General features: G+C 51.9%; 3 protein-coding genes across 3 annotated transcripts in view; 1 reads left to right on the forward strand and 2 right to left on the reverse strand.

Moving 5' to 3' along the window:
• LOC100897878 (tropomodulin) overlaps nt 1-3,545 on the forward strand; it is a 4,352-nt gene extending 807 nt beyond the window's left edge. Inside the window, exons 2-9 of the mRNA XM_003740909.3 lie at nt 396-460; nt 591-737; nt 820-1,015; nt 1,421-1,490; nt 1,625-1,743; nt 1,844-2,086; nt 2,997-3,204; nt 3,292-3,545. Coding sequence (XP_003740957.3) covers nt 396-460; nt 591-737; nt 820-1,015; nt 1,421-1,490; nt 1,625-1,743; nt 1,844-2,086; nt 2,997-3,204; nt 3,292-3,320 — 1,077 coding nt within the window. The 3' untranslated portion in view covers nt 3,321-3,545. The remainder of the gene's footprint in view (nt 1-395; nt 461-590; nt 738-819; nt 1,016-1,420; nt 1,491-1,624; nt 1,744-1,843; nt 2,087-2,996; nt 3,205-3,291) is intronic.
• Nucleotides 3,546-3,824: 279 nt separating this feature from the next.
• LOC100907307 (beta-hexosaminidase subunit alpha) lies at nt 3,825-6,962 on the reverse strand. The gene is made up of 12 exons (XM_003740894.1): nt 6,877-6,962; nt 6,661-6,798; nt 6,305-6,455; nt 6,049-6,164; nt 5,828-5,938; nt 5,597-5,740; nt 5,393-5,486; nt 5,127-5,280; nt 4,833-4,989; nt 4,528-4,662; nt 4,273-4,394; nt 3,825-4,135 (listed from the first exon to the last, which is right to left on the reverse strand). The coding sequence occupies exons 1-12, from the start codon at nt 6,952-6,954 to the stop codon at nt 3,967-3,969; spliced, it is 1,569 nt and encodes a 522-aa protein (XP_003740942.1). The 5' UTR covers nt 6,955-6,962; the 3' UTR covers nt 3,825-3,966.
• A 655-nt stretch (nt 6,963-7,617) lies between these two features.
• LOC100907450 (NADPH--cytochrome P450 reductase) lies at nt 7,618-13,269 on the reverse strand. Its single transcript, XM_018638563.1, has 10 exons — nt 13,180-13,269; nt 11,555-11,733; nt 11,032-11,218; nt 10,673-10,911; nt 10,263-10,493; nt 9,701-10,085; nt 9,431-9,582; nt 9,263-9,326; nt 9,009-9,140; nt 7,618-8,883 (listed from the first exon to the last, which is right to left on the reverse strand). The coding sequence occupies exons 2-10, from the start codon at nt 11,710-11,712 to the stop codon at nt 8,422-8,424; spliced, it is 2,010 nt and encodes a 669-aa protein (XP_018494079.1). The 5' UTR covers nt 11,713-11,733; nt 13,180-13,269; the 3' UTR covers nt 7,618-8,421.
• Between the last annotated feature and the right edge of the window lie 251 nt (nt 13,270-13,520).

The raw sequence follows: 13,520 nt of genomic DNA on the forward strand, positions 1-13,520 counted from the left end.
TGGGGGGGGGGGGAATCTAACACTACTGAATTCCCGGAACGGGTCTTCACAAGATCGAAATTCCGAAGTCGGAGCCTCTCCGAAGACTTGACGGAAGACCCATATGTCAGTTTCTCGTTGCACAAGACATCACCTCCCCGAAAACGGGATATTAAGCAGCTTCTGGCCGTCATTGGATCCCGGATCCTCTCGGTCCTCTTCAGGGGACTTCCCCTGAGGCTTCTGAGCATCAATCCTTTCCCTGTTTGCGTTTCCCTTCTCCTTGGTCGCTTTCTAGAACTTGAATTTTCGTTTTCGCATTCGGAGGATCTGCCCTCCTGGTTTTTGAAGCGTTCGAGCCTGAGTAAAGCTCATGGTGAAGGTCCCGCAATAATTTCTCCTCCTCATGATTCAAGGGTTCGGTGATGAAGAGACGGCGGAGTCAGCTCGTTGAAGAAAACCACATGGCTTCGAAGGATAAGTACGATTCCTCGAACCGAAATAATCTCTGAAACTACGGGATTTATCATCATCGTCGGGTTCCCTATTCCCATTCCCAATTTGACGCGTCGATGTGGAGGAAATTCAATAGAGGATTCGATTGTCCTCAGGATGCTCTCGGAGACGCTGCTGCGCGACATGAGGCGATATGCCGACATGGACATAGACGAGCTCCTCGCGAAGCTGAGTGAGGCCGAAGTGCAGCAGCTCACCTCCATGGTCGACCCCGACGATTCCATGATCCCACCTTCCGAACGGTAGGGCAGTTGACCGATCGGGGAACTTGAGTCCCGAACTCAGGAGTTTTCTCATGAAATTCACGCCGGGCTTCGACCTCAGATGTAATTACCGGACCAACAAGGAACCGACGGGACCTCTCAACCGACAGAAGCTTCTCAAGTTCCTCGAGCAGTACGCCACCGAACAGGAGGACATTCCGGAACTCGTTAAATACACGCCGGGCGTGAAACGAGGTCGAGTATGGGAGCCGCCCGTGAAGAAGGCCGTCGACCCGAATGATGACGATAGCATTCCGGTGAGTCGTCGCGAGCGTCGCAGATCGGAGCTGTGAATTCTCATTGTTTCTCAGACGATCGAAGGGAAAGCGGACACCCAAGGTCGGAAGCAATATTCGATGAGTTCGAACGAACTCAGCGAATCGAGAGGAACTCGCAGCCATTCAGTCTGACCACTCAGCACTGGTGCTCAAAGTGGTCGACCATCAACATCCTTACCCTCGCTCATGCCTCCTAAGTCAACAGTTCGCTTCCGAGCGAAACGATCTCAAGCACATATCGCCTGTCAGTTCCGATCTCGGAGTGCTCGTCGTGCTGTTTTCCCGCAAGGGTCTCTGCGCATTCGAAGCGCGATCTGATATTCCGTTGTTGGGCTGTTGTGGAGAACAAGAACCGAACCGCTGACTTCCGATCGAAAATTTCAGATCGAGCTGGATATCGAGGAATCTCAAGCCTTGGCGGCGGCCACTACCAAGGATCTCGTCGATTTAGCTTGTGAGTTCCTATCACAGCCCTCATTCTGGGCGAAAGCTTTCCGTTCCAACGACCCAGACGTGCCTCCTTATTATCAGCCCGATCTACGGGTCTGCCGCGTACAGAAAACGGATGACGCTTTTTGATGGTTACAGCGATTCTGGGTCTCCATTGCACCTGGGCGACGTTCGAGAAAGTCGTGAAAGCCGAAATGCCGCTGCCGGTCGCAAACCTCCCAGATAATGCCACCAATCCGGAGAAGACGGCTCAGAAGGTGTTCGATTCGATCTGATTTCATCTTCAGGCATGGTAGAAAGTATCCTCGCGACAGCATCGTTCAAGCTCGGAATTCAAGTGACTCTCTCCTTCCGAAGGTTTTCAACGATGATGACGACATGGTCGAGCTCAACTGGAACAATATCAAACACATAAAACGAGACGTTTTTCGAAATTTATTCGACGGCCTGAGACGGAATACGAATCTGAAGGCTTTGTCTCTGGCGAACACCAATCTCACGGATTCGACTGCCGAATATCTTCTTGAAGCCATCCGTCAGAACAGGAACCTGAAGATCCTCAACGTGGAATCAAATTACCTATCTGGGAACATGATTAGGGTGAGGAAGGAATTGGTAATGAATTAATCGAATGTGGGCTGAAAGCGGGCCTGAAAAATGGGACCGAGTTCGATAGCTCGGCAAGCACCGAGATCGATTCCGTGTCGCATCCCCCAAAGGTAGAACTCTGAGGTTTTTGCTCAATCCCGCTCAGCGTCCGCCCGCTTTTTGAGGAAGCACCTATAGGTATATGCCATCGCTGGAGGGTTACAGTTTCCTCGGTCGGATCGAGACGTTGGGACTGTCCGATTCGAATAGAGCTGGTACCTGGATAACGATGCGCCGGCACTCGCGGCCGAGACTACCCATGGGCGACTGCGACGTGAAGCCCGCACGGATCAGGTTTCCTCTCGCTCGGGCCGAGTCGAGTTCGCGCACGCTATGCACTTTCTCGAGAAAAGGAGCTGACACGGCGGAATGCGCGCCTGACTCGCGAAGCGCTTGACACGCCCTCGATGTCATCGCCAACCACATTCCCGAGGCTCTAATTCCGAGGGAGGACACGCGCATCGATAGGCCTAGCTCACGGAGATTCTGAGCCGGAGCTACATTCGGAAACAAAAACCCTGAGGAGGCTTCCTCAGTAGGCTCCTCAGGAACGGGTCGGCCGAAAAAAGGAATTATCTCTATGGTGCCGGGCGACCACAGTTTGTTGTTTCCTGGAGCTCCTAGCGTTGGAGTGACTTCCGGCGAGGTATGGGCCACACGGGGTCTACCCTAGACTGGATTTCCGGGCCGCCTGAGCGTACGGAAATAAAATCAAGGACATCGTGGTATCTCGGGACCAAGCGGGACGTGGTCACTACGCGCTGGTCCATTTAACGGGTCTGAGTCGGATGAAGAATCAAGGCTCCGTGAGGTCTCTCCCTCTCGCTCTCTGAACTCTTTGTTTCTTTGTTTTGATCCCCAGAACTTGTTTGAAGCAGTCAATGTAAATCAGAGTGTCACGGAACTGCGCACCGCGAATCAACGGCCGTCGGTCCTCGGGAACAAAGTAGAGATGGACATTGCTCGATTAGTAGAAGCCAACGGATCATTGCTATCGGTGGGAATCCACCTAGACTTCGCCGATGCGCGGAGTCGGGTAGCTGTACATCTCGAGAAGAACCTCGACAAAGGTGAGTCTTCCGCCATGAGCGTCTTGAGCAGTCGCCAAATGCCGGCAACCGGGTTCCAATGCTGAGAGCAAGTATCCTTATCCGCAGTGAGGAAAATCCGCACAGGGAAAAACTGAAAACCCACCGCCTGCTCCACTCACCGAGAGGAGCTCGAAGTCGCTATCGTTCCGCGGCGTACAAGAAGAGCTCTGCCGGCAGATATCGACGACGTCATTCCCGTTTCCGAAACGCCACAACGACGATTGAGCGTGATTCCCGCTTGATTGGAGGACGACCCGTTTCTTGCTCGACTCACCAGGGTCGCCCGAAAATATTCCTGGCGACTGCATCGACGGCGGGGCTCAAGGCCCGGCCCGAAGAATGTGAACTGGCTCTTCACGTTATCTATACGCACACCTGCAGAAGATTCATAGGATACATCCACTCGGGGCAGGTTCCGGCCGGAGTCTGGTCCATCCTTCGATCCACGAATGTGTGCCGTAGACGTCGGCGTCGCAGCGGCCAGTCTGACACCGATGGACGTCCACCGGCGCGAATTTCTCTCCCAGTCCAGAGAGCACTCTGTACATACCAAACCCTTCGATTCAATAAAGTACTTCGTAATTTCGAATAAACGGAAATCGTCGTCGTGCCCTGGAATCAGCACCTTTATTCCATAGGCTCTGGTCACTGGAGGAAAATCTCCCGCCCCCAGGCTTCCCTGAGCAATATTGATCATTGATGGCGAAGAGTTCGCATCAGTCGGACAATCGACGTCGACGATCAGTAGACGGCATCGATTTCGCCGCAAGTACCGATGTATAGCGGCTCGGCTGGAATTCCGCGTCCCATCATCCGGCATCGCTGTTCGTGCAGACGAGGTCGGGCTTCATCGACATTGTTGACAGCCTGCGCGGACCAGAGCCGTTCCGCGACAGCTGACGCTCGAGGCCTGCGTATTTCGAGTGTGCTCAGTCATGGGGGAGGTGGAGTGTCAATAATCCATAGGTTCCCCTCTTTTCTACAAGATCTGCACGATGACGTCCACGAGCACCGGCTCGTCGTCGGTATCTTCTCCAGTTTCCTTACCAAAGTCGCGGGAAAACGTTGGTAGCGTCCACGTACTCGCCCCACATACAAGCTTCACCTCCGATAATCAGGTCTTTTTCCGGTTCGACCGCAGGGTACTCTGTCGGTTCTGTGCTGTAGAACTAAACGAAGGAAGGGTCAGTGGAGAGATGTCTTATGCGATTGGAACGATTTTTTTTACCGCCGGATTGTTCCCCAGCGGGAGACCGAATTGGGAGAAAAATCATGTCTGGAGACAGGAAAGACCCCGCTCACCTTCGGCCAATCTTCTCCATAGCTGATGTAATTCAAGTACCACGGTGCGGAAAGAATTATCTTGTACCCGTGCCTTGGGCCATCCCTGCTCGCATAATGATCCAACCAAACGCCCACGATAGCATCGGGAGCCGGCTGTTTGGAGTAGGTACGTCGAGTACATGTGACGATCAGATAATTGAGATAGAAACTTATATCCTCGGCTCGAGTGGATTCAGGCCACCCATTGATCTAGGAGATTTCGAGAAGGTTCCTCGATCCCCGAGATTTACCAGCCAGTCAAATCTACTTAATCCGACACGAACCTTGACGCCATTGTTGATTGGATCCTGCCAAATTATGTACTTGGTCCCAAGTTTCCGAACGTTATTCAACGTTTTCTGAACATAGAATTGTTCGACTTGTGGATAGGTTTTGAGATTCTCTCGCTTCATGAAGTCAGTTATCTCAGAGCTGTTCTTCCTGTGGGGTTATCGTACCGAGTTAGATAGTAGTAGAGATCATCAATGTCGCTCGGCCTCTGTCGGAAAGTTGCAACTGACTGACTGGCTGGGCTTCGAGCTTGTGTCGCGGGAATTCGTGCAGGAAGACTTCAGTACCAGCAAGTATAGTCCACTTCGTCCATCCCAAGGTGGAGAAACTTGTCGGCGACGAGTCCTTTGAGCTCTCCGATGATTGAACGGATCACCTCATAGGTGGAATCGCGAGCAACGTTCAGGGTTGCCGCTCCTTCTTCGCAAGGTGTAGCAACATCTGCAAATACGGGAGTAGGAGTGTCCGTGAGCAATGGGGTAACTCGAAAACGTTTTCAGAGCTGAGGCCTCTTTTTCGGAATTACAGCACATGGGTCTTTGACTTCACGGACCCGGGAGAATTTTTGTTAAAGCCGTCGAATGACCCGGGGTGTCAATTTCCAGGAGAACTCGGATCCCTCTGAGCCGCGCGAATTCGATAATTTCCTGAGAAGAGGGGCTTCCTCTCAATACAGGTCGGTCGGTCGGTTCAGAGTGGGAGGAATGTCGTATCCACAATCTCTGATCAGAGGAGCATACCGGCGAAGGTCACCTACTCGGATGTTCTCTTGGGAGTAAACGAGTTTCGGATGGAAAGCCGCGTCCGTGAGATTCGTGAATCTCCGCAGCTGGAGGGGCCAGGATTGATCGTCCACGATGTGCCAGTGGAAAACGTTGAATTTGTTGAAGGCCATGGCTTCCTTGAAGGACCCAAATCATTATTGAGTGGCGTTCTGAAGGAAGTTTTCTCGGAGAAGGAATATCGTACCGGGAGAGAATCCACAGACCAAGTTCTTCTTCAGAACGCCCATGGGGAGGAAGTGTCGACCCGTGTCCAGAAGTATCCCGCGGAATCCGAAACGAGGCCAATCTCGCACTTGGGTCGCATTGATCAGATACTACGGGGTTAGAAGGACTTCAATCCATTCAGAAAATCCAGGGAATGCCCGCTAATCGTGGAATAATCAGTCCGTCGATCTCCGATCCCGTCCTTCGATTTTAAGCTTACCGCACCGGACTGCCCATCTTCGTAAATGAGTTGGGAGAAGGTTTCGAGACCGCGAAGAACTCCCCAAGGGGATGGAGCGTCCAGTATGGCTTTGCTACCGAGGATGCTTAACGTATCTGGGGATCGGTATTAATCAGTGACTTATCGTCTTCTGATCCTTAAAAGTAAGGATTCGCTGGCCTCTACTCCCCCAAGAGCGACCGGAGGCTCGCAAGGAACCATCATGTTGGGCGCTTACAGGGAGCTGAGAACTCACAATTCTCGTTCATGCCATCTTGGGGGTATTCGCAGTCATTGATGTCATTGTCGACTCTTATGTGCAGAGCTTGCAGACTGATGAGATTGGTTTTCTTGAGCTTAGCCGAGGTGTCGCGCGAGAATATCAGGTTCCAATACCGATTGATTCCCTGCAAAACGTTCGGATCCAAGTCCAAGGATGGTTCTGGTGGAAGCATTCTCTCACCTCGGGCGTATCCCAGGACCCCACGGCTCTCCCTCAGGAAGTTCTATGAACCTCATTCCCATCGCGAATGCCAGATTTGAGTTCTAGAGGAATCCCAGAGGAGATGCGACGTTATCAATAGCCACGACCGATCTCATCCGAGTACTCACCTCTTGAATTATGTCACATTTTGAGTCTGCGTGGAAGAAAAAATTGTGCGGTTGGATTTCGAAAAGTTTGTTCACTTTCGTGAGGACTTGCGGCTGCGGCCATGGAGTGCCGGGGGCCCGCGCGATCACCGGAGTTGACTGCGGGGATCAGACAGTCGATCATCTTTCGATCAAGAAAGGAATCGCATCGAGCTCCCAGACTGTCAAAGAACCAACCTTGCGTATACCGGCATGGGCGACAGACGCTAAAGTCAGCCCTAACGCCAGGAGTCGATGAGACCTGTTCGACAGCATAGCGGTGAATGACGGATGACGGGAGCGATTCGGCCGATATCCACAGATCTGCCTCGAGCTCTGTCTACTTGGAATCGCTCTCTAATCTCGTCCTATCTATCAGCTCATTGAAGCATCGAGAGACGTTGACGAGACCTCGACGATCTCCAAAAACGAACAAAACTAGTCTTTGACTATCGAGGGCAGAATGAGCGTCGAAATCATACGAGATCTGAATCGCGGAAGTCATTCATGGGAGCTTCCGCCGACGATCGGAAGCGTCGAGGTTTCTCGAGAGCCGGCCAGCGAGCTCACGAAAGGATCCGCTGCACCTTTCGATAGTGTCTGTAAACGACCGAAACGTTTAGCGTCAAATGTATAAAGAACTGTGGATGCTACCGTGGGGGCCCAGAGGAGCAGAAGAAGGAAGAACCGGGAGAGCCCCGAATATTGCTCAGCACAGGGTCCTGCAAGGTTTAGAATTGCTCTGGCGGATCCCAGATTTGGCGCAGCTGATAATAGGATAGGTGCTGTCGAGTCGAAGCTGTCCCGTGTAGAGCTAAGCATGCGGAGCCGGGGCTGGGAAATCTCTCCTGTCTTCTGAGAAATACGATTCGAATCATGCAGACCAGCAGCTAGTGATCGTCGGCTATGGAACTTAGTTCTCCACAAAGACACTAATTGAGAAACATATATGATTTTATTGGAAAATCGCTCCCGATGTCGGATGCCGAGTGTCCCGTGGACGAGAGACGATGTCGTCACCGTCCCGATAAAAGGACATCAGGAATTTGTTCGGAATCTAGTATTCAAGTCTCAATGGAAAACTTGAGACGAGAGTCGTGACGAGAACCTATTTTTGGAACCACGATATTATAGATCACTTTTTCAACAAGCTTATCAGCTTTCCCTATCGCAAGGCCGGGGGGGCGAAACATCATTTTTGTTCGCGTCCGGCTCGAAGATCTTCTCTTCTACATATTCGTCTATTGCTCCGTCGAGTTCTTTCGCAGCTTGTGTCAGAACACGAGGGCCTCCGTGGAATGCTCGATGATGCAATGAAGATAATGGGTCTCCTCTCTCTAAAGAAAATAGATAAAACATTTGTCTACACACCTCAAACGCTAGAAACAAACTTGCTGTTGAGCTTGATGAGCTTTATCAGGCTAGTGGGAATAATTATCGGACTATCCATACTTCACACATTGCGCCCATCAGCGTTATCGAAAAACGATGGGAATTGCATTAATCCGTTTAGCGTCGTCAGAATCCTATGGATGGACGGTATGGAGTAGGTTGGTTGGTTGGTGGATAAGTAGGTCGTAGGCAGGATGGCTGATCGACCGGCATCGATCATCTCCTTTGTCCATCTTTGTTCGTACGGTCCAAGCGGCATTTCATTACACTCCCTCTGAACATTCGTCCCCGTGCGCAACGGTTGTGCGGAATCGATCTCACGCACGACTCAGTAACAGATTTACATCGCACCTAGCTCCAGACGTCGGTGCAGTATCTCCTCTGAGACTCCATTTTCTTCAAGTACCTCTCCGCGTCCGCCAGGGTCATGTTGCCCTTCTCCTGCAACGTGCTCATCACGATGCTGTGGACGTCTCGAGCCATCGTTCTGGCGTCTCCGCACACGTAGAAATGGCCGTTTTGCTCGCCAATGATGCTCCAGACCAGATCCATCTGTTCTTTGAGGAGGTGGGTGACGTAGACCTTTTCGGCCTGCTCTCGACTGAACGCAGTGTAAAGTTTACATGTGCCCTCAGCCACGTAGCCCTCGAGCTCCTCTCGGTAGAGGAAGTCTTCGGAGCTCTTCCGGCATCCGTAGAAAAGATGACTCTCCCCGACGGCTTTATTCTCCACTAAGCGTTGGTGGTGGCGTTCTTGAAGGAATCCGCGGAATGGCGCTAGGCCGGTGCCCGGGCCCACCATGATGATTGGAATCTGATAATCGAAAAGAGGTCCAGCGTCAGTCGATGGGGGGGACGGAAAAGGAGTATTTCCGCTCTCCGGAGGAATATTTCGCAGCTAGTCATGGTAAATGGCCCGATCTCGGTCGGTCGGCTCACCGTGGGTCGAGTGGGTAGTTTGAATTGGGACCTCCGCACAAAAACGGGTAGAGAGGTCCCAATCGGTGTTCTGGTGAACTGTCCCGTGGCGACACCTCTTATGTGGCGACCCGTCGGGGTATCGTAGTCAACCTGCGGAGAGACATTCAGATAATTTTCTGCCGTCGGTCCAGGGGGCCGGATCACTCCTCCCCAGAGATAGAATCAGGCTCGTGCCGACTCACTTCAGGGACCGAATAAATTTCGAGACTAACCGTGACAGCGGTGACATGCACGCGGTCTACGTGCACTTTGGAGGAGGACGAAATGGAGTAGTAGCTGGAAAAGGAGCGTCGAATTACTCCCTGTGCTCAGAGCGCTGAGCGCAGAAGTAGGATATAGAAGAATAAACAACAAACGTGGATTTGGAGCCGGGACCTCACCGAGGTTGGAGTCTGGGCATGAACTCCAGCATGAGGTCGAGTGGTGGTTTGCAAGATGGGAGATCCTCTAAAATGTGGACAATCGAGCGGCAGTCGTCCTGGACCCATTTTTTGTATTCAGCCTTGCCTTCAGGACTTGACGAGGACATCAGCTGTGGAAAATGAAGGGACCCCGTAGGAACCTTCTAGAGATAGCTCTTGAATGCGAACACTGGAGGTTGGAAGAAATTGCGCTCCTCCGGGGCCGAGGGCGAGTGACGGAAATCGTACCTTAAGCTTAGCTTTGTCAGCATCGTCGCTACAAAATTCGGAGAGCTCCTTGAGGATGTGAGTTCTGGGCGGCGTGCAGATGTCGACATAGCTCGTCAACGCTGTTCTGTAAGAAGTCGGGCACGGGAAAGGATGTTTCTTTGAGCTGTCTTCGTCGGTGTTCTTCAGCGTGATGACCTGATCGAGATCCGCACCGAGCAGGCTGCCGAGTTTCTCGACCATCTCCGACTCGTTCGATGGATACAGAGCCATGTGATCTCCGGTTTCGTAACGCATCTTCGAGTTTCTGATATTGAACTCGAGGTGAAGGCAGGACCTCTCGCCCTTGTAGAGTTCGCGCTTCTCCACCATTTCGGCGAGGTATGGATTCTTCAGATCGAACGGTCTGCAAAGGCGTGGATTTAGAACCGTCGAATACGCGACATCCTGGACTGGGATGTCCGGTACAGCCTACCGAGAGGGAATAGGTAAAGAGAGAACGACGTGGAATATGCGGTACTACCATGAGAATACGTAAACGTCTGCAGAGGGAGATTCCTCGAAAAAAGGAAGCACCACTCACGGTCTCTGGTTTGTGAATTGAGTGAGGCGCGCGATTTCGCCTTTGAAGATTTTCTCCTCGGGAAGTGAATCTTTCTCGTGAACGATGAGTTGATACTGGCGCATGTTGCAGTCCGTAGCGGAAACTTCCAAACTGAATGTCTCGCAGACGGAAGCCCAGAAATTGTCTTTCCACGTGATGAAGTCTTCTTCAATGTTCGCATCGTCATCGCCTTCTCCGAGTGGGAAAACTCTGCACGGGGGGCATTTCCCAATTAGCATCCCATAAACGTGACTAAGTCCACTTGATACATCTCCAGAGCATCCCGAGAGGATTCACATAGATCGGGAAGTCCGGTTTTCGGAGGATGCCCTCAGCCGCATTAAGACTCATATTCCTTATCAGCGACGACGCCCGAAGTTGCTACTTACTGTCTCGCTCCGAGTTCCTTGAGACGTGTGTCAACGTATCTTCCCATCGCGTTGTAGTGCTCGTATGTTTTATTGCCCAAGGCGAAGACAGCATAGTTGAGTCCAGGCAGATTTACCGAACCATCTTGAAGCCACTGATAGAACTCTTGACAGTTGTCGGTGGGATCGCCTTCACCGTATGTGGCCATGCAGAAAACAGCGAGATGGTTTTCGATCGAGGCAAGCTCCGTCAGTTCTTCCTGCAACGCGAATGAGGATCAGAACTCGCAGTCGTGTATCCCCGGGAGAAAACTCGCGCTCGGGAGAGGCTGAAGGATGAGTTTTCTTCGGGGAGTTCACTCCATGAGGGGGCGGCTTACCATTTCGCATTCTTCGGGATCGGCTACCATGGCTTTAAGACCGTAGCGCGCGGCCTCTTTGGCCAGACGGGCCGCGAATTCCTCGGCAGTCCCTGTCTGCGAGCCGTAGAAGACTACGACATTTCGTCCCTGGCTCTTCATCTTCGCGATGAAACCTCCGGAACTCCGCTCGCGATTCATTGAGCCCCTGGAATTCGCGGAGCGCATGTCGTTTAGAGCCCGTAGGAGTCGAGTTCTCCCATTCGAGGGAGAGAGGGAGGGAAGTCCAGAAGGGTTTCGATTCCAGGCTCTCACTCAGCTGGATAGCGCGCGTTCTCGAGAGCCTTTCTCGGATAAGATGGAGTTATTTTATTCTGTTCTTAAATTAAGTCGTTGATTCACGAGACGACTCTCCGGCCCCCGATGAACCCAGTTAGTCCCATGGCACAAATGTATTCACTCAAACGTCCGCTCATTCCGGTCAGTCTCCTCCATGCGCTCGATATGCTCCTCGAATGAGCCCGCCGGAGACGACTCCACTTACTCAATCGAGAAGCTCTTGATGGCGTTAGCGTCGAAGCCCGAATCATCTTTTTTGCGCAAGAAAAACCACCAGTAGGCTCCGACCGCGAGTACAACTATTATCACGGTGTCGACCCATCCTAAGGACAGCAAATCAGCCGATTTCGGTGCGTCGTCCATACTTTTACGATGCGAAAGTAGCTGTAAAGACAAAACGTTTCTTAAATGGAGGGCCCCCTGCGTACGACAACCGTCTCTGTCCCCATCGAATACCGAGACCTCGCAGGAGTCGAACGTTCGCATGCGCTTACGAAGTGGTTGTTCATTTGAAGATCGTCCTCGATACGCTAAGCTGGTGCCTAACTAGGAATGACTTCCTCACAATCTACCGAGGTACAACTTTCAAATCGGAAATTCAGTTTCGGGAGGATCTTCGCTCGCAGCTGAAATCAGTTTCCTTTCTCGCGACAAGTGCCCACTACGGATCGAGCGGAAATTTCTCCCGGAACAACGTCTCTAATCGAACAGCAAATGGATGCATGAGAAAAGAACAGTCACAGAAACGATGAGCGCGGAAAGCAAGGTCGCCGCTACAAGAGCAACGACTTCCAAAGAAAACGTACCTATTAGCACACTTTTTCTTCGGATGGAGGTCCCCTAGATCGATGCGTACACGAACTGAGAAGCGGCAGTGCCCGGACACAGTGCGCAGAGAATCGAGGCTGCTACTGCTTTGACAGCTACAACCTTGACTATGACGCGTAAAACTCTCGAGCAGGTGAGTGACTCTCATAATTCACGCTACGCCATTCGGAATCCGGGACCTCTGCCGTTGAGATTCCGCAGTATGGAGCTTGTCCATGACACTTATCAGCTCGATTCCGATATTGGAAACGATCTATTTCCATTGAAAAGTCCCTCGATCTGAAAGCCCTCAGATTCCGCCGGAAAACCCGGCACAGATATCTACGCGAACTTCCGATGTCGTTCCGATGTCCTGTCAAGAGCTACGCCAGTGAAAACGACAATCAAAGGATTTGCCATAGCTGAATTGCGAGGAAATGGAGCCCCGTTGACGTCAAGGTAAATTCACAAAATAATGAGTGTTGCCGCACAAAAACTGCCGTCTGTCGATACTCGAGCCCGAGAGCACGCAGCTCACCAAGAAACGCGCTCGACAGGTTACCGATCGCTCATCAGATTCGTAGTGCCGGTAGTCCAGTCTGCCTCCCGACAGGGAAATCAAAGCATTGAGAGAGGACGTATAGTAAATGCCTGACCGACGTCAAGTATGCAGATATGGCTGAAGAGAGGGGAATCGATTCGAATATCACAAAGTTCCTAACTCTACTCTTCTTTGGTCGCGAATAGAAGCGGCGCTGATTTCACTCGATGGATGCCCATCGGCCTCTGTTGGCGTCCATTTCGGAAATACTTGAAGCATAAAACTGTGCGCCGCAGCTGTCAAGCAGAAAAATGGTCTCCTCAGAGCGGTCTTTCTCTCCCGATGAATGACGGCGCTCAGCCGTAGAACGACGCGAAACTCGAAACATCACCAATGACTCTATATTCCGTCATCGAAGAAACTGTGAGAACCTCCGGGATCGGATAGACGGTGACGAGAAGAAAAACATAATAAATACGTACTCTGTAGCACGTTAGGCTGAGTGATTGGTGGTTGCCAGTCTCTGGTGCGTGATAGACGTGCGTTCCCCCGGTTTGTCCAACGCCATACTGGCGTCCCTGAATGACAGAGAGGGATTTCCTCTAGGGAAGGACACAGCGCTCCGACAACCAACCACAAGCGAGAAGAGACCACCGTCGCCACACTGCCCTCGCAGTGGACGGACGGACTGACCGACGCGCTGATTGACTGACGGAGTGACCGAGCGAGCGAGTCGACTTCGTCGATCGCTGAATTCGAGATGTGAAAGTTCACCCCGCCACGAAAGTTCAAGGAACATGTGGCGGCTCCTGCGCATCCACGG

This window comes from Galendromus occidentalis, unplaced genomic scaffold (genome assembly GCF_000255335.2).
Source record: "Galendromus occidentalis unplaced genomic scaffold, Mocc_1.1 scf7180000077089, whole genome shotgun sequence".
In the NCBI taxonomy this organism is placed as follows: Eukaryota; Metazoa; Arthropoda; class Arachnida; order Mesostigmata; family Phytoseiidae; genus Galendromus; species Galendromus occidentalis.

Excerpts from the sequence above, each read along its gene's own strand:
- LOC100907307 (XM_003740894.1), bottom strand. The coding sequence starts at position 6,954 with ATGCTGTCGAACAGGTCTCATCGACTCCTGGCGTTAGGGCTGACTTTA. Across the intron at positions 6,165-6,304 it reads AGATGGCATGAACGAGAATT|ATACGTTAAGCATCCTCGGT; the intron begins GTGAGTTCTCAG and ends ACCGATCCCCAG. Across the intron at positions 4,663-4,832 it reads CAATCAACAATGGCGTCAAG|CCGGCTCCCGATGCTATCGT; the intron begins GTTCGTGTCGGA and ends TACTCCAAACAG.
- LOC100907450 (XM_018638563.1), bottom strand. The coding sequence starts at position 11,712 with ATGGACGACGCACCGAAATCGGCTGATTTGCTGTCCTTAGGATGGGTC. Across the intron at positions 9,583-9,700 it reads CTGACAAAGCTAAGCTTAAG|CTGATGTCCTCGTCAAGTCC; the intron begins GTACGATTTCCG and ends CATTTTCCACAG. Across the intron at positions 9,141-9,262 it reads TGCATGTCACCGCTGTCACG|GTTGACTACGATACCCCGAC; the intron begins GTTAGTCTCGAA and ends GTCTCTCCGCAG.